This window comes from Hemiscyllium ocellatum, chromosome 4, assembly GCF_020745735.1.
Source record: "Hemiscyllium ocellatum isolate sHemOce1 chromosome 4, sHemOce1.pat.X.cur, whole genome shotgun sequence".
NCBI lineage: Eukaryota > Metazoa > Chordata > Chondrichthyes > Orectolobiformes > Hemiscylliidae > Hemiscyllium > Hemiscyllium ocellatum.
This window is the reverse complement of record NC_083404.1, coordinates 57,174,137-57,194,309: the sequence shown is the minus strand read 5'-3', so window position 1 is coordinate 57,194,309 and position 20,173 is coordinate 57,174,137. Positions and strand designations below refer to the sequence as shown.

Genomic DNA, 20,173 nt, shown 5'->3' with positions numbered 1-20,173 from the left:
CTTTTGGAATATTAAGTTCAATTCTGGTCTTCCTATTGGAAGGACATTGTGAAACTTGAAAGGGTTCAGAAAAGATTTTCAAGGATGTTGCCAGGATTGGAGGATTTGAGCAATAGGGAGAGGCTACATAGGCTGGGGCTGTTTTCCTGGAGCTGTGGAGGCCTTATAGTGATTCACAAAACCACAAGGGTGGTGCACGTATGGAATGAGCTGCCATAGGAAGTGCTGGAGGCTGGTACAATTACATCATTTAAAAGGCATCTGGATGGGTATATGAATGGGAAGGCTTTAGAGGAATATGAGCCACGTGCTGGCAAACGGGATAAGATTGGGTAGGACATCTGGTCGGCATGGACAAGTTGGACTGAAGGGTCAGAAAAGTTTCTCTGCTGTACACCTCAAAGACTGTAAGCGTGGAAGAGCAAATATCCTAAAAGACTTTACTTACAACAATAAATCAAAGGATTGAATTTTACTCTTCTACGGGAAGTAGAGGGCAAGAACACTAAAGAATCAGAAGGCATCTAGCTGGCAATCTGATAGACATAAGAAATGTTGTCAGTCACATCCCAAGAAATACTCTCTGTGAATTATTAGTTATAATTTAAGAAAAAACAGCATGCGTTTTAAATCCATAAAATTTAAACTAATTCCCTGGGAAGTATAGGCCTTAAAAATTGTGAAATAGAAACATCAAGTCAAAGCTTTTCATCCTGTAGCAATCAAGATCGAAATACAAGAAAGTCAAATGTAACTCTGACTAACTAGAATTATACACCAGCCATTTTGACATCAACTTCAAAATAAGTTTTTTTTTCAGGATAAATTTAAAGTAAGAAATGTTAGATGTTGCAAAAAACAAAAAGTAGACCAACAGTATATTATGAAAAGACAAGTTGATCAACAGTAGGGTATTTGGCGTTTCAAGTCTGCTCCACTATTCAATAAATTGCGTTACCTCATTATAGTCTAAAATCCACTTTCCTGTCTGACTTGTAAAACCCTGAACTCCCATAAAGATTACACATTCGCCCAATTCAGTCTGGAGTAAGTTCAGTGATCCAATCCTCACTGTCCTCTGGGATGGAGTACAGTATTTTTATGATTAATCACCCTTTGAGGAAATAAATTGCTAACTTCAACCTTAAATGGGAGATCCTCATTTAAAATTGTTACCCCTTGGCTCTAGATACCCCCAAAAGGGAAATATCATCTCAGTATTTACCCTGTCAAACCCCTTAGAATCTTGTATGCTTCAATAATATCACCTCACATTCTTCAAAATCAAATGAGTACAGGTTCAATTATCAAGGAATTTAACATTGTCAGAACTATCTCCAAAGTACATGCACCCCTCCTTAAATAAGGCCACAATTGTAGATTTGATCTCTTTGGTGTAAAGGTCAAGACTCCATATGGCTTGCTACTTGACAGCACGTATGAGCACAGAGATTTGCTCAAGTTTATATTTTGCCATGTAAAGAAAGGAGGGTTCTGAAGCAGGTAAACATTAGATCGAACCTGCAGAGGTTTAGCTCACAGGATAACAGCCTTGAGCTTCAGAAGATGACTCATCAGGAATCAGTTCACACAGAATTTACAGCACAGAACCAGGCCACAAAGCTCCACAAGTCTCTCCCAATCATTTCATTTTGATCTAGTTAAAGATTATAGCCTGCCGCCATGGCAAAGGATAGGCAAGTTAGTTCCCATGCTACAAAACATACTGAATTTGCTCAAACAATAATTAGTCAACTGTAAAAGTCAATCCCATAATTCTGTCATAAAAAAGCAAACTTTCTATGCACTACTCATTTGCTGCCAATAAGAATAAGAATAGCACACCAGTGAAGACGGCTGCTCCGTTTTTCATATCTGCACGTCACCTCATTGTGTCCACTAGGTTTCCACCAATCCATTCTCTAATATGACAATATGGTGTTAAGATGGAACAGCAGTTATGCCGCCAGATCAAACTTAAAGTCATTGAGTTTGCAATGGAGACAGTAATTGTGTACCACTGAAGAACATAAGGTATTGAAGAAGAATGTTAAAGATTGGAGGAAATTTGTTTAACAGCTTAGCCAGTCACCTAACAATAAATGTGAGAAGACAGGAACATTTAGCACATGGCCACAATTGAAAAACACAAGAATAGAAACTGGAAAAACAGATGTTCTCTCAAACATATCTGAATTTCTTCCTCAAACTAGACAATTTGAATTGCAAATTTAAAGCTGGTCCTGGATGGTATTGCAATTTTGGAGAGAACCAATTTCAATCATGATAGAAGACTAAAGATATCTCAGTGCCTCTCATCAGAACACAATACAGACCCATTGCATTTCAAAAGTTTGTAATGAAATAATCAACAGAAAAATGGATACAGAGAACCTTGCATTCAGCACTGGAAAGAGATTCACACGATTTCCATCAGGTTATCAAACTGGGAGCAAAGCTAAAGAGAAAGCAGCATTTTTGAAGTCATTGGCCATTAAAACAGTAAATTCAACATGCAACATCTTAAAGCTGAAGCCAGTGGTGATAATCAAGAGAAAAGCTATCCCAAAGCAGCAGCAAATCCATTGTAGTCACCCACAATGCCATTGGCGAGGGAACTCTAGGATTTTGACCCAGCAACCCCAAAGGAATGGCTATATATTCCAAAACCAGGCAGTGACCAGATCAGGTGAATGGCTTGGAAGGGAACTTGCAGACTGCAGTGAAACTGGTTGTGGCTTTGGAAGGGACTGCCCAAGGATCTTAGGAGAATTTCTGCAGTGCATTTGTAGGTAGTACAATTCCTGTTGCTGAGCATCAATGGTGGAGGGGGTGTCTATCGTGCTAATCAAGCAGGCTGCTTTCGTCATGCCTGGTTTCAAACTTCTTATATGTTGTTGGAACAGCACTCACCCAGGCAAGTCAGGAGTGTTCCATCATACCCCTGACTTGTGCCTTGTAGATGGCGTCCAGGCTTTGGGAGTCAGATGGTGAGTTACTTACTGCAGTATTCCTAGTCTTTGAACTGCTCTTGTAGCCACTGCACTTTAATGTTGGTTCCAGACGAGTTTCTGGTCAATGGTAACTCCCAGGATGACAGAGTGGAGGAGTTTAGCAAGATCAATACCAATAACAACATGAGGTGGTGATTAGATTGTCGCTTATTGGACATGGTCACTATCCGGTAGCTGTATGGTGTGAATGTTATTTGGCACTTTTCAGCCCAAATGGCCATGTCTTGTTGCACTTAAACACGGACTGCTTCAATATCTGACGAGTCACAAATGTGCAACATTCAGCACCAATCAGCAAATCTCCCCACTTGTGACCTTATCAAGTAGGGAAGGTCATTGATGAAGCAGTTGATGATGGTTAGACCTAGGACATTAACTTTGGATTTAATCTATAGGATTTCCTAAGAGGAGGAATACAAATTGGACGAGAGAGAGAAAAAAAACAACAACAGGCTTGAGGGCTGGGAACAGTTTGGATTCTGATAAAGGAAGACAGACAGACTTAGTATGAGCATAAACTTGCCAGGAACATATAGACAAAATGGTAAAAGCTTCTATAAGGTATACCAAGTGAAAAAATGAATACATGCCACAGACTTTAGGAAAACTGATAAGCAGAGCATGCATGCTATTTATTAGGGCTGTAGGAAGCTTTCAACAAGATCCCACATAACAGGTTAGCTTGCAAAATTAAAGTGCATAGGATTAGACGTTGTGTACTGACATGGACAGAGAACTGAGATATACAGCTTGGAAAACAGACACGTTGGTCCAACTCACCCATGCCAATCAGATCTCCTAAATTAATCTAGTCTCATTTGCCAGCACTTGGCCCATATCCCGCACAACCATTCCTACCCATGTAACCATTCAGATGCCTTTTAAACGTTGCAGTTGTACCACCCTTCACCATTTCTTCTGGCAGTTCATTCCATGCACGCACCACACACTGCGTGAAAAAGTTGCCCATGGGTCCCTTTTAAATCTTTCCCCCCTCAACCTAAATCAATGCCCTCTAGTTCTCTACTGCCCCATCCTTGGGAAAATATCTTGCCTGTTTACTCTAAACATGCCCCTCACGATTTTATACACCTCTATAAAATCACACCTCAGTCTCTGATGCTCCAGCAAAAACAGACCCAGGGTATTCAGATAAATGGGTCTTTTTCAGAGTGTAAGATGTTTTTGATAACCAGGGGTTACAATCTAAGGACAAGGGAAACACCTTTCTGGACTGAAGTGGAGGAATTTATACACCTAGTGACTGACAAGCCAGTGGAATTCCCTGGCACAGGACACTGCTAAGGGCAACACGTTGAAAACTTTCAAGATAAGTGTAGATACAGCTTTTCGGACAGACGAAATCCAAGGATATGGGGAGAAAGTGGGAGTAGGGTAAAGTGGGATGATCAGTATGATCATTTTGGATTGCAGAGCAGGTTTTACGGGCCAGATGGTCTACTTCTGCTCTTATGTTCAATGCTTCTATGTTCTTAAAACAAGAAATCTGGGATTGTCATTGTATTTGATGGGATAACAGAATATTTGTTGAATGATACTGTTCCTGACAACACGATTGCCGATGATTCAGATGACTGCACAATTCATGAAGCAGACTGAGATGCGTTCTTTGGTTCTGAAGCTGAGGAAGACTGTGATTCTTAACTAACTTGAGTTATTCAGTGCACTTTTTACTGCTCAAAGCATTCTTTTCTATATTGTACTATTCTATGCTGTATGCAAACAAAGAAATTGTATACATTTGCCTGCTATTGCATTTGATTAAATTGATTAGATTACTTACATTGTGGAAACAGGCCCTTCGGCCCAACAAGTCTACACCGACCCACCGAAGCTCAACCCACCCAGACCCATTCCCCTACATTTACCCCTTCACCTAACACTACAAGCAATTTAGCCTGGCTAATTCACCTAACCTGCACATTTTTGGATTGTGGGAGGAAGCCGGAGCACCCGGAGGAAACCCACGCAGACACTGGGAGAATGTGCAAACTCCAAACACAGTCGCCTGAGGCGACAATTGAACCCGGGTCTCTGGCACTGTGAGGCAGCAGTGCTAACCACTGTGCCACCCGCTGCCACTGTGCCGCCCAGTTTGAATTATTATATGGGTTGACAGGTACAATCTCATCATCAGCTGGTTTACCTCTAAACAGTTTGTGAGAAGATGCAAGAGGGTGCTTTCCAATCAGACTATACTACTGTTGAGTCCTCAAAAACATCAAAATTATATATTTTTTTCCCAAAAGGGTAAAACACTTGCAGAGGGGAGTAAAGTTCAAGTAATGTAGCCATGACAGTCAGTTTCTTCACATTAGAATTGTGTCATGTATATTATATAATGTGAATAAATTGACATGGTAAGGGATGGAAGACATGCAGGAAAATGCAGCTATAGCCACAGGCAGATCAGCCATAATCTCAATAAATGGTGATGGAGGATTGGGTGAGTGAAAAAGGCCTCTTACTCCCTCAATTTCTTATGAATCAACAGTAAATCAAATCAAACAACTGTCAATTATGGAACATTTAACAGTATACATTCTCAATGTTCTCTCAGAAATGGCTCTTAAATTGTTCCCAATACCAAGGATGCAACTTGTTATCAACAGCATTTCATTGTGTTGCTAATGTAGGTCAACGCATTCCCCAATTAATGCCAACTAGATTGTAAGGAAAACTAGCAGCATTATTCTAATTTGAAGCACTTCCCCTAAGTGCTCAGGACTAGCTCCTGCTCAATCAGTGAAATCACAAAAATCGTGGTTGTTTCATGGACTTATTTGATAGAACGTTTGGAGTTTTGCACAAAATGCTATTGATCAAAATAAATTAGTTGATCATGCAAACCACCAAGACTTCAGTAAAGTGAGATAAAGAAACACCACTTTGCACAAACAAAATGGTATTCTAAAAATAAACAGTTCTGTTGAAGCTACCAAGAAACTGCACAAGAAGGTTCCCCATGGGAGACTGGTTAGCAAGGTTAGATCGCATGGAATACAAGGAGAACTAGCCATTTGGATACAGAACTGGCTCAAAGGTAGAAGACAGAAGGTGGTGGTAGAGGGTTGTTTTTCAGACTGGAGGCCTGTGATTGGTGGAGGATCGGTGCTGGATCCTCTGTGTTTTGGTATTTATATAAATGATTTGGGTGCGAGCATAAGAGGTACAGTTAATAAGTTTGCAGATGACACCAAAACTGGAGGTGTAGTGGACAGTGAAGAAGGTTACCTCAGATTACAACAGGATCTAGATCAGATGGGCCAATGTGCTGAGAAGTGGCAGATGGAGTTTAATTCAGATCAATGCGAGGTGCTGCATTTTGGGAAAGCAAATCTTAGCAGGACTTATACACTTAATGGTAAGGTCCTAGAAAGTGTTGATGAACAAAGATACCTTGGAGTGCAGGTTCATAGTTCCTTGAAAGTGGAGTCGTAGGTAGACAGGATAGTGATGGCGGTATTTGGTATACTCTGACCAATAAAAGAAAGCATTAGTACAGGTGTTGGGAGGTCATGTCGCGGACGTACATGACATTGGTTAGACCACTGTTGGAATAGTGCGTGCAATTCTGGTCTCCTTCCTAGCGGAAAGATATTGTGAAACTTGAAAAAAGTTCAGAAAAGATTTACAAGGATGTTGCCAGGGTTGGAGGATCTGAGCTACAGGGAGAGGCTGAACAGGCTGAACAGGCTGGGGCTGTTTTTCCTGGAACGTCAGAGGCTGAGGGGTGACCTTATAGAGGTTTACAAAAATTATGAGGGGCATGGATAAGATAAATAGACAAAGTCTTTTCCCTGGGTTGGGGGAGTCCAGAACTAGAGGGCATAGGTTTAGGGTGAGAGGGGAAAGATTAAAAGGACCTAAGGGGCAACTTTTTCCACGCAGAGGGTGATACATGTATGGAATGAGCTGCCAGAGGAAGTGGAGGAGGCTAGTACAATTGCAACATTTAAGAAGCATACGGATGAGTATATGAATAGGAAAGGTTTGGAGGGATATGGGTCGGGTGCTGGTAGGTGGGACTAGATTGGGTTGGGATATCTGGTCAGCATGGACAGGTTGGACCGAAGGGTCTGCTTCCATGCTGTACATCTCTATGACTCTAAGAGTTTGAGAAAAGAATGCACACAACAAAAAAATTAAATCACCGGTAGGAACTGTTGTAATTCCTGCCATTTTATAATAGAAAAAAGGAAGTGCATGATGAAATGGGATGAGAACAACATTGACCAAGACTGCTTTTAAATCATTTAACATCTGAAAAGAACAGGACTTAGAATGGTTGATTGTGAAGCATTATCTGCAGAGAGTTGTCTGAACATCCTTGTCTATCGTCCTTAATCTAGTTTATAGCAACTTACATGAATAAAATATTAATCTTCTCCAGAATTTCTTGGATCCTCTATTTTGCTAAGTAGTTCTTTTAAAAAGCACATAGCACTTAAACATTTAGCCATTTAGACAAACTCCAATGTCAAATTCAAAGCAAGAAAAGTTGATAAAAGTTACATTGTATTGTAGTGTTTAATTAACTAATTAAAGCCTAATACACATACTTTGCCAATATGAGATTTTAAAAATGCATTCAACACTTACCACCAATAAAGGCTATTTTCCAGTTGGACGCACGTGTATAGGGCACAACAGTGCAAAGATATAATCTTTTCTCCTTGCAACTCTGGAAAAAATTGTGCACTGTGTTCTAGTTTAGAAGCTACTGAACATAATGTCTCATCCACCCACGTGGCAACCTAAAACAAGAAGAACAAAACAACCGAGATATTAACAGCCTCCCATTGCATTAAAAAAACTGCCACAATTAGGCTATCTATACATAATTTGGTCCATTCCACATGTTTTTCTTTTAAACTACAACATGGTATTTAATTTGGTTGCATAGTACTACTGAGAAAAAAAAAGTTACTTTGTCAAAAATTTTCATCTTGTTTTCATCAGGACTTTTCACAAGAATAAAATATCAAGAGAAAAACCAACATTTACATTGCATCCGAGGAGAATTTTGATTGGTCAGCAAGTAGACTATGACTGGTAGAGACATTGACATGAATGGGAAACCTGAGTATTGCTTAACTCCAGTCATTTAAAGCAGACAGGTCAACTCTGATTGGTTAGACATTGCCTTACGAAATGAACCAACAAACAGCTGCTAACTATTTTGGCGAGTTGAATAACTGGATTAAATCCCCTCTCAGCTTCAAAAAAGCATGCCAACATAAAACAAATTAGTGGGAATTTATGAACTGATCATTTTCAGCCACCAAAAAGCACAAGTGAAAATATAAAAACGCTCAACATATAGAGCAGCCAAGATTAATTATTTAAAACCAGAGCTGTATACAAGATTTGGAAGTTAAGTACCTAAACAAGATTTGCTGACACTTTGAAACAAAAGTATATTTTTAATCACGTTTCAATTTAATTATACTTACCTTGCTATTTTCTGTTGTAACTGTAGCTCTAATACTATTGGCAGCCAGAAGGACAATCTTCTCATTGGTTAAACTTAGTTGCGTGGTTCGAGGATGGTGCACAGAGGGATTCTTTAGGGTATGAAGATTTAAAAATTCAGTTAGCACAGAAACAACATATCATTAAACACTAATTAGAGGGAAATAAAATTAGACATATTCATACCTGTGCATTCCTGTAAGGTTCAGATTCATTCCACTTCCATTGATACAATTCACCTTTGCTGCTTACAGCTATAAGCTCTGAGTACAGAGCGCCAATAGCTCCAAATTTAGTACCATCCTAGGGAGAAAAAAGGGATTTGAACGGTTTTAGCTCTCATGGACTTGCTTCAAATGTTCTCTAGAACCCACTTTTCCAGCAACAACATTTGAACTAGTCATTGTGGCATATCGTTTGACCTGGCAATGTTGTTAAATCTATACATGCATGATACAGGTTGAAACTAAAACCTGCTACAAATTTTAGAGGAAGATTATAGATTCTATTGCAGATTTAATTCTAATGAAGTCTACTTCATTAATGAAATTAATCCAGTCTCATATTAAACAAATATCAATTTTCCCTGAAATTTATTGACCATATAAGAGATCCAAAGCATTTTTCTATAAAGGATAGTAAAATAAATTTGCATTTTCCTTTCAATCCTGAGAGACCCACACCACTCAATTCCACTAGAACAAAACTACATAATTTATTTTCCACCTCAAATAAGAACAAGCATCAGTTGGACTCATCCTAAAAAAAAATCATTTGCCATGCTCGCTCCAATTTTGTTATACTAAAAATTAATTGACGTTTTATGCTTTTCAAGTGGCTCATTGATCACTCATGGAACTGAATAAACAGACCTGCACATTTCCAGCTGTGATCTTCCTAGAACTCAAATCATGCACTGTAATTTAGGTACAGAACAGATGAAATTAAATTTAGAGGTGCTAAATTATGCCAAGAAAAGTTTGTACACTTTTGGTTTTCTGCCAATTGTAAAATGATGGAAATGAAAGGAAAGTTTAAAAACATCAGCAAGAAAATTACTTCATTGACAGTTGAATGTCAGAGTTCAACTTCATGCTTGCATGCTCAATTTCCCTCAATTAGAACATGACACGAAGCTAGTAATATTACTCAAACTGCCAGCCATGTTTCAAATTAGCAAATAAATAAAGTGTATTAGACTTACAGCGATAACACTTAATAGGAATTTAACTCCTTTACCCAAACAAATCTTGGTCAGATTGTTCACAAATTTATAAAATGTTACTGCATCATACTGCCACTACCAAAACCTAGTATAAGCTTCAATTTCTTTTTAATAAACTCACCCGATCAGGCCACCACTGCAACTCTTCTCCCAAGGAGACAGGGCTTTGGACCGGGAGGCTTTTCTTATCCAAGTTTGATTCACCTTCTCTGCTTGTGGAGCCTCGTTCATTATCAAATGAGGAACCATCAAGCCATCTCCTTTCACGTAAACGTAAAACTGACTCACGTTCACGCAACAGATCGGAGTCTCTCTCTAAGGGAAGAAGGAGAACTGGTATGCAATGGGGTCACACCAGTGGAATAAAAATAAGCCAATCTCTAGGAAAACCCTCCACAGTACAACTAAAAGCAGTGTTACACAAAACAAGTGCGTAACAACTCTGCAGTACGCCGAATTGAATATAACGAGGACTACCACTGAATGGACAGTCACTTCTGATTTATGTTGTGATTGCTCTCCCTCCCAAAATAAAATTTATGCTCACCCAAACTACCTACCATTCCAGGTCAATAGAACACTGCTTGTTAGTATAATGTCAATGTCTACTGGTAAATGACTGCTAGAAGGCATTCAAGAACACTGAAGTTGAATGTTGTCCAGTTACACACACTTCTTGGAAGGAAGGCCTTCAATTCCACACTCACTCACTCCTTTTATTTTCGGCACAAGTACTTAATTTTAACTTTGAATGCAAGATTACACAATTGAATGCCAAAATGAAAAAGTTAACGTTTTAAAAATATACAAAGTATTGGATGTTCTTGCAGCTTGAACATATTGCACAAACTACAAATTTCTTGCTTTGCTCGTTCACTGACACCTTTTAATTTGGATCAATTATTGTCCCACAGTTCATTACTTTCTTCAGCAAGGAAACAGCATATTCAACCTTGGCACCAGATTTCAAAAGTGTACTTGCGCATTTTAATTTAAAATGCGCAACGTGCAGCAGTTTGTTTTAACCCTGGAGCTGTACATTTGAGTGGAAATGAGGACAAAACCAAACATACTGATTCATGAAGGTTCATCTATCACTGCATTGACTGAAGTAAAGGTTGGCTTTATAAGTGATTAACAACAGTTCAAATTTCACTGCTATACAACGATCCAAAGGTATGAAACCCTTTCTTCCTGCACCTTGGCAAAATCATGGATACATCACTTTTAAAACACTAAGGTATCAACTGTTATATAATTTTGACCTGGTTTGGATCTACACCTGGGTAAAATTAGAGACCTACCTGACCTGTTCTGAAGTCTGCCTGACAGTGGTCCTGAATCAAGGGCAATTAAACACTTGAGAAAAGTTTAATTTATTTTGCTAAGAAAGTGCAAATTACAGTAGTTGAATTGGAAGTCTCCAAATCCCAGGAAGATGTAGAGAATATCGTGTTGTAAACAACTGAACTTTAAACTGTCCATTTAAATCTTAGACAAGAATGTTTCAGCATTGAAAATCTCAAGGATAGCTAATTGCCATTACTACCCAAATAAAAGACCCATGAGATTCATGTTGTTTCTGAGAGGGGAAGGGTTTCAAAAGATATCCCTGAAAACTGTCAAGACGGTTCGTCTTCCAGAATCCAGCAGTTAGAGGTCAGGAGTCTGAATGCAGGAACATAGCTAAGAGCTTGCACTCAGATTGAAAAGTTCAAATTCAATACAACTTAGTCTGCGTTAGAGGGAGAATCTCTAGCAAAAAACATTTACTTTAGCAGATAGTACTGGATTTAAATACTACCGGGCTGAGAAAGGAAAATGAAGAAGCAAATCCTCAGAAGCCAAGAATCATTTTGGACAGGCCCCAGGAGCATTGAGTGTCTACTTAAAGGATAGCATACCATATACATGAAACATGGATCGATTGGGTTATGTTCCAAGCAAAAAACAAAGTTCTGTGTTTTAAAGTATAAGTTGGCCACAAAAAAAAAGCTCTTACTACCTTGTTTGCATAGTAAAACATGAAATCTTGTCACATCATTCTTTCATATATGAACTGAAAGTTCCAATTGTTATTTTAAAAGTTGCCAGTTTCTATGCAGGTGAGGAAATAGATGCTCAGAATAGTTTTATTTTGTTAAACCAATTACATAACATAAACAGCCTGTACATTTAAGAGAACAGCTTAATGAAAATTTAGAACATTAAAGTGTGTAAGACTCTTTAATTGATCATTTGTCTTCCCCTTAAAATTTCTATTTTCAGACAAAGCACACTATTTGTCCTGATACAATACCTTAGTGGACTTCAGTCAGAATACAGAATACAGTTTTGGTCGTCTCATAATGGAGCGATACCAGCATGTTATCAAAAGTACGGAGGAAGGGTGCTAATTCCCAGTTTAAATCATCTTATTTATCAATGCAGCTGAAATGAGTTGAGACGTTATATTTTAGAGGAACACTAGCTAAGGGAGATCTGATCAAATTTTATATGAATGATTGTGTCTGAATTCACAATTTGCTCCAACTTAACTTAATGGAGATAAGGGAGAACTGAGTCACAACTGGAAGTCACAAAATTGAGATAACATGAAATGGCTGTTTCCATATTCGAATTAACACAAGTTTGGACATGGCACTATTAATGCCTTCATGCAAATCTGGATTGGTTTCTGGCAGAGGCAGAGATCACTTCCACTGCATAGATCACATAACACCAGGTTATTAGAGTCCAACAGGTTTATTTTGAAGTACAAGCTTTCGGAGCGCTCTCTTTTGTCACAAAAGCTTGTACGTCCAATAAACTGTTGGGACTATAGCCTGGTGTTTAACTTTTTAAGTTAAATTTTTAACTTTTGGTTAGTCCAACACTAACACCTCCATCGCCACATCACTGCATAGACCAGCATGGCTAAAGCTATCTCCTTTTCAAGTTTTAATTGTATGGGGGACATGGGTCAGTGAAGAATTTTCCCAGTTTTTGGAATACAACACACAAGATGCACTGGGTTTTTCATTCCTTCTTGGAATATATGGATTGGTATCATAATATTCTTTGAATGGACCAGAAATATTAAAGGATCTTTTCCTGTCCATTTACTTTCCACATGATCACCTATGAAATACCAAGCTTTTTAAGCCTTTAACATTAATACCAAATAATGCTGAACAAAAGTAGTAAAGAATGCAGACCAATTGATCAATTGCAGTTAAAGACCTAAATAAATGTAGGAACTTTGATAACAAAACACTGAACTTGAATCTTCTAGCAATATCATGAGGAGTGCAAAAACCATGAAAGACTACGACTGGGAGAGGTAATTCTCTCAAGTCTGTGTAAGATTTTAAAGAAAAAAAACATAGATGGAGTTGCAAATTCAAAGTTTTTATCTACAGTTGCTATGGAGATATGCCCAGTCATACAGTTGGCCCACATTACAACTAAGAAATAATGCCCAAATTCATTCGCTACTCTTACCATCAGAAGCAAAGTGCAATTAATTTTTGAAAGTGCAGCATAAGGAGGAAAAACACCTAGAAAGATATAGAAAAGCTTGTAAAATTATCTTGGCTTCAAAATACCTCTTGATGAGCCTAGTCTGGAGAGAGAAGAGCGACGGAAGGAAGGATAACCAAAATAGCTGATATCTTCAGAAAACATAGCATCAGCATCTATGATGACACTCGGATGCGCAGAATGGATATCTGCATCCAGTAATGACATAAGATCCTCTGAGAAGGGAACACAGCAACATCAATAGTACAAATCTAATGCAAAGTAAATTTGTTCACAATAAAACTAAAATGAGGAGCATTCGTTCCTTCAACAATAGAGAAAACAACCTAGCACTGGAAATCGTGAATGGAACACAAGGGATCTTTGTGACATTGTCCATGGAAGGATGCACAATATCTTCTATAATTTTAGCACAATGCCGTTTCAAATAATTAAATATGACCAAGTATTTCTTAAATAAAATTATTAGGTGCCTATCTATAGAAGATGTAGGATCAATCAAGAACATTTGATAAAAAAAGGAAATGATATCTGAAAGCCTGCAGTTATATTACAAAGAATGGATGACAGACAGCATTTGCAAAACAAAATTTTGTCAGAATATCATCATCCTGAGGGGGGTGAGGGGACTGGGGAATTTGGGATGGGAGGAATCTGATTTACAAATTTTTTTCAGAAACAGCAATTTGAGACAGTTGTGAATTACTTGAAATATGGGTATGCGCCTGACATGTGAACGTTAGGTTCCTTGATACACACTTGAGGCCTACAAAAAATAAAAATCTGGACATGGTCCAGCAACATACTCCTATTTTGTTAACTCTTAAAATGCTAATTGGTCTATCAGAATCAAAGCAATCTTAACCTGAAACCAGAGTATCAAGCTCACAAACCTCCAGGTAAATATGATTCACTTGCTGTATCATCACCGTCATCTCCGTCTTCATCATCACGGCTGAGTAGATTGTTCACAGCAAGGTTGACATCCAAATTAGTCCGTTGTAGTTCCCGAATAATAACACTTCTAGACTTGCCTTGCAATACAACTTGCGCCTTTTGACAAGGTAAATGATAAAATTAGTTCATATTCCAACAAATGCAAAGCAACTTTTAGAAATCCACTGATACATTACACAGTACAAAATGGTAACATTGATAGCAGCTAACAGGATATCAACTATCTCTTACTTCCACAAGTAGGAGGTTGCAAGTCTTTGCCCACGCAAATTATTAAAAACAATTAACGCAAGGCGGTAAGGACAAGCCAGGGAACTATAGACCATTGAGCCTGATGTCAGTGGTAGGCAAACTGTTGGAGGGAATCCTGAGGGATAGATGTACGTGAATTTTGAAAGACAAGGACTGATTCGGGATAGTCAACATGGGTAAATTTGACTGGGCTTTCTGAAGAACTAACAAAGAGGATTGACAAGGGCAGAGGGGTAGATGTCATCTATGTGGACTTCAGTAAGGTGTTCAACAAGGTTCCCTATGGGAGACTGATTAGGGAGGTTGGATCTCATGGAATACAGGGAGAACTAGCCATTTGGACACAGAACTGGCTCAAAGATAGAAAGGATGGTGATGGTGGAGGGATGTTTTTAAGCTTGGAGGCCTGTGACCAGTGGAGTACCACAAGGATCAGTACTGGGTCCGTTACTTTTCATCATTAACATAAATGATTTGATGTGAGCATAACAGGTATAGTTAGTAAGTTTGCAGATGACACCAAAATTGGAAGTGTAGTGGACAGTGAAGAGGGTTACCTCAGATTATAATGGAATCTTGATCAGATGGGCCAATGGGCTGAGGAGTGGCACATGGAATTTAGTTTAGAGGCGATGCAGTTTGGGGGGGGCAAATCATAGGACTTATATACTTAATGGTAAGGTCCTAGGGAGTGTCGCTGAACAAAGAGTGCAGGCTCATAATTCCTTGAAAGTGGAGTCACTGGTAGATAGGATAGTGAAGGCGGCGTTTGGCATGCTTTCCTTTATTGGTCAGAGTATTGAGTACAGGAGTTGGGAGGTCATGTTGCAGCGCTACAGACATTGGTTAGGCCACTTTTGGAATATTGAGTGCAATTCTGGTCTTCTTCCTATTGGAAGAATGTTGTGAAATTTGGAAGGGTTCAGAAAAGATTTTCAAGGATGTTGCCAGGATTGGAGGATTGAGTTAAAGGGAGAGGCTGGGGCTGTTTTTCCTGTGGCATTGGAGACTATGGGATAACCTTATAGAGGTTTATAAAATCATGAGGGACATCGATAGAGTAAATAGACAAGGTCTTTTCCCTGAGGTGGGGGAGCCCAGAACTAGAGGGCACAGGTTTAGAGTGAGGGGGAAAGGTTTAAAAGGGACCTAAAGGGCAACCTTTTCATGCATGGGTGGTGCATGTGTGGAATGGGCTAGCAGAGGAAATGATGGAGGCTAGGAGATGAAGAGGAAGCGTTTGGAGGATATGGGCCGGGTGCTGGCAGGTGGGACCAGATTGAGTTGGGCTATCTGGTCGCATGGACGAGTTGGACCAAATGGGCCTGTTTCGGTGCTGTACATCTCTATGACACCTGTAACAGTCATAAGAATATATTAAGTGGTTTATTTTGGACCCTTACACGACTACAGACCTTAAATATCTCTAAAATAATTATTACATTCAACATATCCAATTCATATTTAGCACATTTACATCACAATCTCATTGCTTGCCATCAATATCTAAACTCAACTATTCCAGAGCAATGAGACAGTGAATTTATAAATCTATATGTACATTAGAACAAAACGCATTTTAAAATTCTAAACCCAACTAAAAAACAAAACGTTGAACTGTTTCATATTACATTTTGACTTTTATTTGTTGTTCAAATGTAAACATGAAATTTCACCATTCGGAAAATTTGCCATAGTCTTACCAGACAATCGGACTGCTCTCTTATTAGAGAGAGTGGAAACCGATGGTGGTGTAAGCTGAGGGTTACCATTCCTCAGGCAATGGAAGAGGCTGAGAAGGAGGGTCGTTCTTGGTAATATCAGCTGGCCAAAGAATTGAACCCATGCTGTTGGCATCATTCTGGTTTACAGACTAGCCATCCAGCCAATTGAGGTAACTGACATATGAACCAGGATCATAAGAGGTATTGCTAATCTTATCAATATTCATTTCATATGGAATTTAATACTTAATTTGCCAAACACTCTAAATCAGTGCCGACTGATGCTCCTTCTTCGCGGCGTGGATCAACAGCAATCTGTACGGTACCGTGCAGTACACTAAAATAGGCCACACACTACAGAAGACCATAACAAGCTAAATGACATTCTTCAGCACAATGGGACAAAGCTTCCTCTTCAAGGCAATACTGTCACATTACCTGTGAGATAAGCTCCTCTGGAATAACCGATGCTGGTATAACTGGTTGTGGCTGGCTTCCCAAAAGTCCAGATCCTCGATCCCGTCCAGTACGTATCACTCTAGTCTGCCTCCTTGAGTCTCTTGCTCCTGTTGATGATCTTCCAGAAGCACCACCACTCACTCCAGAACTCCAACGGCTCCTAAATGAACAATTCATGGAGACTGAATTAGCTTAAATTAGTTTAACTGAAATTAGAAAGGGATGAATGTGAAGATTCATACAAGAAACCTGTAAACAGCATGAGAGATTACAAAGTATGAATCACCTTCAGAGCTTCTCCAGGAGTATTTTATGCATAATAATTCACTCAAGTTTTATAACTTTTAAATAGCAATGAATAGAAGGGTTAAAGTAATGCATCAGCCAATTGCAGCTTCAAACAAATGCTTTATGTAGCCTGGACAAACGAACTGCAAATATGACATTCAAACATGCATTAAATAATGGGGAACTTTGGTCAAATTTCTCTGAACAATTGTCAGTGTATGTTGATAATGAAAATTCCAATAGTAAAATCATACAGCTTTAAGATCGGCTGTAGTCAGGAGGGAGGGAAACAATCTTACAAAAGCCTTTTTCCAAGCAAGATGCTGACTGACCATACTTTTGCAAGATGCCCAGCTGTAATACGCATTATATTGATAATTATCCGCAATACATCTGAGGTAGTTCTTTCAGACAGAGGGGAAATCAGCCTTAATTGGGAAGTGGGGAGGAATCATGGCCACGCTTGGTGGACATCTCTAACTGGTAGGTAAATTTGCTCCCAGATCTTTGGTAAACATTGATTTGACTATTTTTATGAAATAATTCTGGTTTGATTAGAAAATATTCAGGTGCACGGAACCATGGGCATGGTAATGAGAAAATGTGTACAGTAAACAGCTGTTTGAACTGCCACTGTATATCAGATGACACTCAATGATATTTCCCAAAACTCCCAAATTACTTTGCCTTTATAAGTGTGTATTATTGTAGTTATATTGTCAGGATCCCAGTACTTTATACTGTTCAAAATTACAGTATATATTTTAGCAATTGAAATTGTTCACATTAGTACATCATTGACAAGTATACCCATTATTTTATAGACATGTTAAATCCTATTTCACAGATCATTTACAAAGTTTTACAGTTGGAATTGTTAATGGATGCACAGTAAACATTAAGTCATCTGCTTACAAATGAACAAAATATAATATTTATTGCTCTGCAAATCTTAAGGTGTGTGGCAGTGTTAGAAAAGCAATCACCAGGAACCCCATTCATGAATTCAGAAGAATATGCTTGTGCAAGTACCACTTAATTGTCACTCCACACCCAAATGAATTGTTGACAAGTAATTGGTAAGGTACACTAGCAACATTTAGCAGCAGAAAGCCCATACACAAGGGGAAACCAAGCATCCCATTTTAGCTGTGAGGAATGGTAAGTCACATTCCTAAATGCATCAATGACATGCGCTATAAATAACAGCTAAAAATTACAGCAAGCAGTTTCAAAACAATTTTTAACCACCCTAGTAATGCATTTTTTTTGGCACATGGGTTGACTTGTAGGTCATGTAGACCTGGAACCCTGCCAAAACTTACCCAAGGGGGTTGCCTGCCAGTCTGCCCAGAGTATCAGAACCAGACAGAAACCATGGGGAATCACTACTCCTGCCTGGCCTGGAAGTCCTTCCTGTGCCTGAACCACTGCTCAACTTTGAACTGGAAACAAAGATGGGAGATGGGTTATAACACAGGTATCCCAAGCCTTGCAGCTCAGGGACTTTATATTTGCTGTAACTGGTCAATGACCAGCCAGAGCAACACCCTTGGGCAATTTTTAGCTTACTCTAATTTTTGTTTAAATTTTTCATGGCTCAGTCATGTGTAAAAAAAATTTTAACACATGAAAACAATTTCTGCCTTTGCGTTGAAATGGATAGTTTTCTTTCTTTCCAGCTCAGAGCAATGTTACAAACTAAAATTAAAATTTAGAACAACTCACATTAAGCTTAGTTTTTTTTTAAATCAAAAGGAGCATAGCTGGACAGAATGGATTGTATAACTACGAGAAATTAACTAAACTTAATTCAAATGCTGGTTCACGCAAAAAAAAAATTCATTGTCATTAATCGTTTCATCATTATGGTTACATTTTTCTAATGCCACCACTGCCTTAGAAATCTTGATTCATTGCGAACTTCATTAAACGTTATAATTTTACTTTTTTTTGAAGACAGAAATCCATCTTCAGAAAAGGCAACCTTCAAAAAGAAACCAAAAATACTATTTTGATTATGCTTCATTTTCACAGATCAACAGAAAATAAAACCTATTCAGAATCAAAGTGTTTGGAGCACAGTGTTATCACCAGTATTTTGTGCTTATGGCAATGGCAAAGGCAAAGATCCATCTTGAACTTTTTAAAAGCAACACAAGATTGCTATGGATATTATAATAAGTGGATTGCTGCAACGACCAGTTGCATATTTAACTAGATATTACAATCCTTCATGGAACAAATTTAGTCAAAATATGTCATTTAATTTAGTTCTAACAATTAGGACAAAAAAAAAGCTCAAAAGCTGACCAGAAAGATTCTCTTAAACCAAAATACAGAATTCATAATTTCAATCACTCTTAGTCAGATTATTCTGCATCTGCTTATCAATTAAACACAAAATATGATGCTCAACTGCAAAGCTTTGCAAAGAAAAGCTATACAATTTGTCTCCCTGCAGTGTATATCCACATAAAAAGTTACTAGTCTCACCATCAAAAACGTCAACACTGAATTTGCATGCAAGTGGAATTAGATATTCACATGCATGCCTTAAACAATACTCTCTCACAAACTGAGTATATCACAGAACTACTCACCCTTCACTAGTATCTGGTTTCCCCAGTTCCAATCTGTCTGGCTGAACAGCAAAGCTAATTCTGCAGATGCGACCGTCCTGGTACAGTTAAGGAGTTGGGATGGCAAAACAAAACATTCCAGCATGAAATATATTGATCTTTGTAACATACATAAATAATAAAGCCTATAAGAACTGCATAAAAAAACTAAAGCTAAAATTCACTTTGGTGAATAATGGTGAAAATGGATGAATTATTAATTATTTAGTAAAATAATTACAACCTATTTATTCATTCAGGAAATATGGGCTTTGCTAGCTGGACCAACATTAATTGCCTCTTCCTAATTATCCTTGGAAGGGTGGTGATGAATCTCTGGAGATTTAGTGTCTGCACAGCCACGTGATTGTTAGGAAGAGTGTGTGTTCCAGAACTCTGACCCAGCAGCATTGGAGGAACAGTGATGTATTTCCAGGGGAGGAGAGCAAGTAGGGAAATTTAGATTGAGTTGAATGTATGTCACACAAAAATCAGTAATTTTAATTTTCATGACATTAATCTCGCAACGTCAGCAGTTCAAAACCAAATGACCTTGCCTCAAACATGTAGACTATAAACATAGTCCTCTAGTGCAATCATTTTATAGAGTAAAAT

The 20,173-nt window shown here is 38.4% G+C and overlaps 1 protein-coding gene across 9 annotated transcripts in view; it reads right to left on the bottom strand.

Annotated features, from left to right (window-relative positions):
• ubr5 (ubiquitin protein ligase E3 component n-recognin 5) overlaps window positions 1-20,173 on the bottom strand; it is a 159,276-nt gene that overhangs the window by 100,275 nt on the left and 38,828 nt on the right. For 6 of the 9 annotated variants that reach the window (XM_060823253.1, XM_060823254.1, XM_060823257.1 and 3 more), the window contains exons 4-12: window positions 19,541-19,617; window positions 18,263-18,382; window positions 16,629-16,809; window positions 14,151-14,310; window positions 13,323-13,472; window positions 9,857-10,068; window positions 8,697-8,813; window positions 8,492-8,602; window positions 7,638-7,792 (exon numbers count right to left, since the gene is read on the bottom strand). In XM_060823253.1, coding sequence (XP_060679236.1) covers window positions 7,638-7,792; window positions 8,492-8,602; window positions 8,697-8,813; window positions 9,857-10,068; window positions 13,323-13,472; window positions 14,151-14,310; window positions 16,629-16,809; window positions 18,263-18,382; window positions 19,541-19,617 — 1,283 coding nt within the window. The remainder of the gene's footprint in view (window positions 1-7,637; window positions 7,793-8,491; window positions 8,603-8,696; window positions 8,814-9,856; window positions 10,069-13,322; window positions 13,473-14,150; window positions 14,311-16,628; window positions 16,810-18,262; window positions 18,383-19,540; window positions 19,618-20,173) is intronic. The other 3 variants (XM_060823256.1, XM_060823262.1, XM_060823259.1) reach the window with 2 other exon arrangements.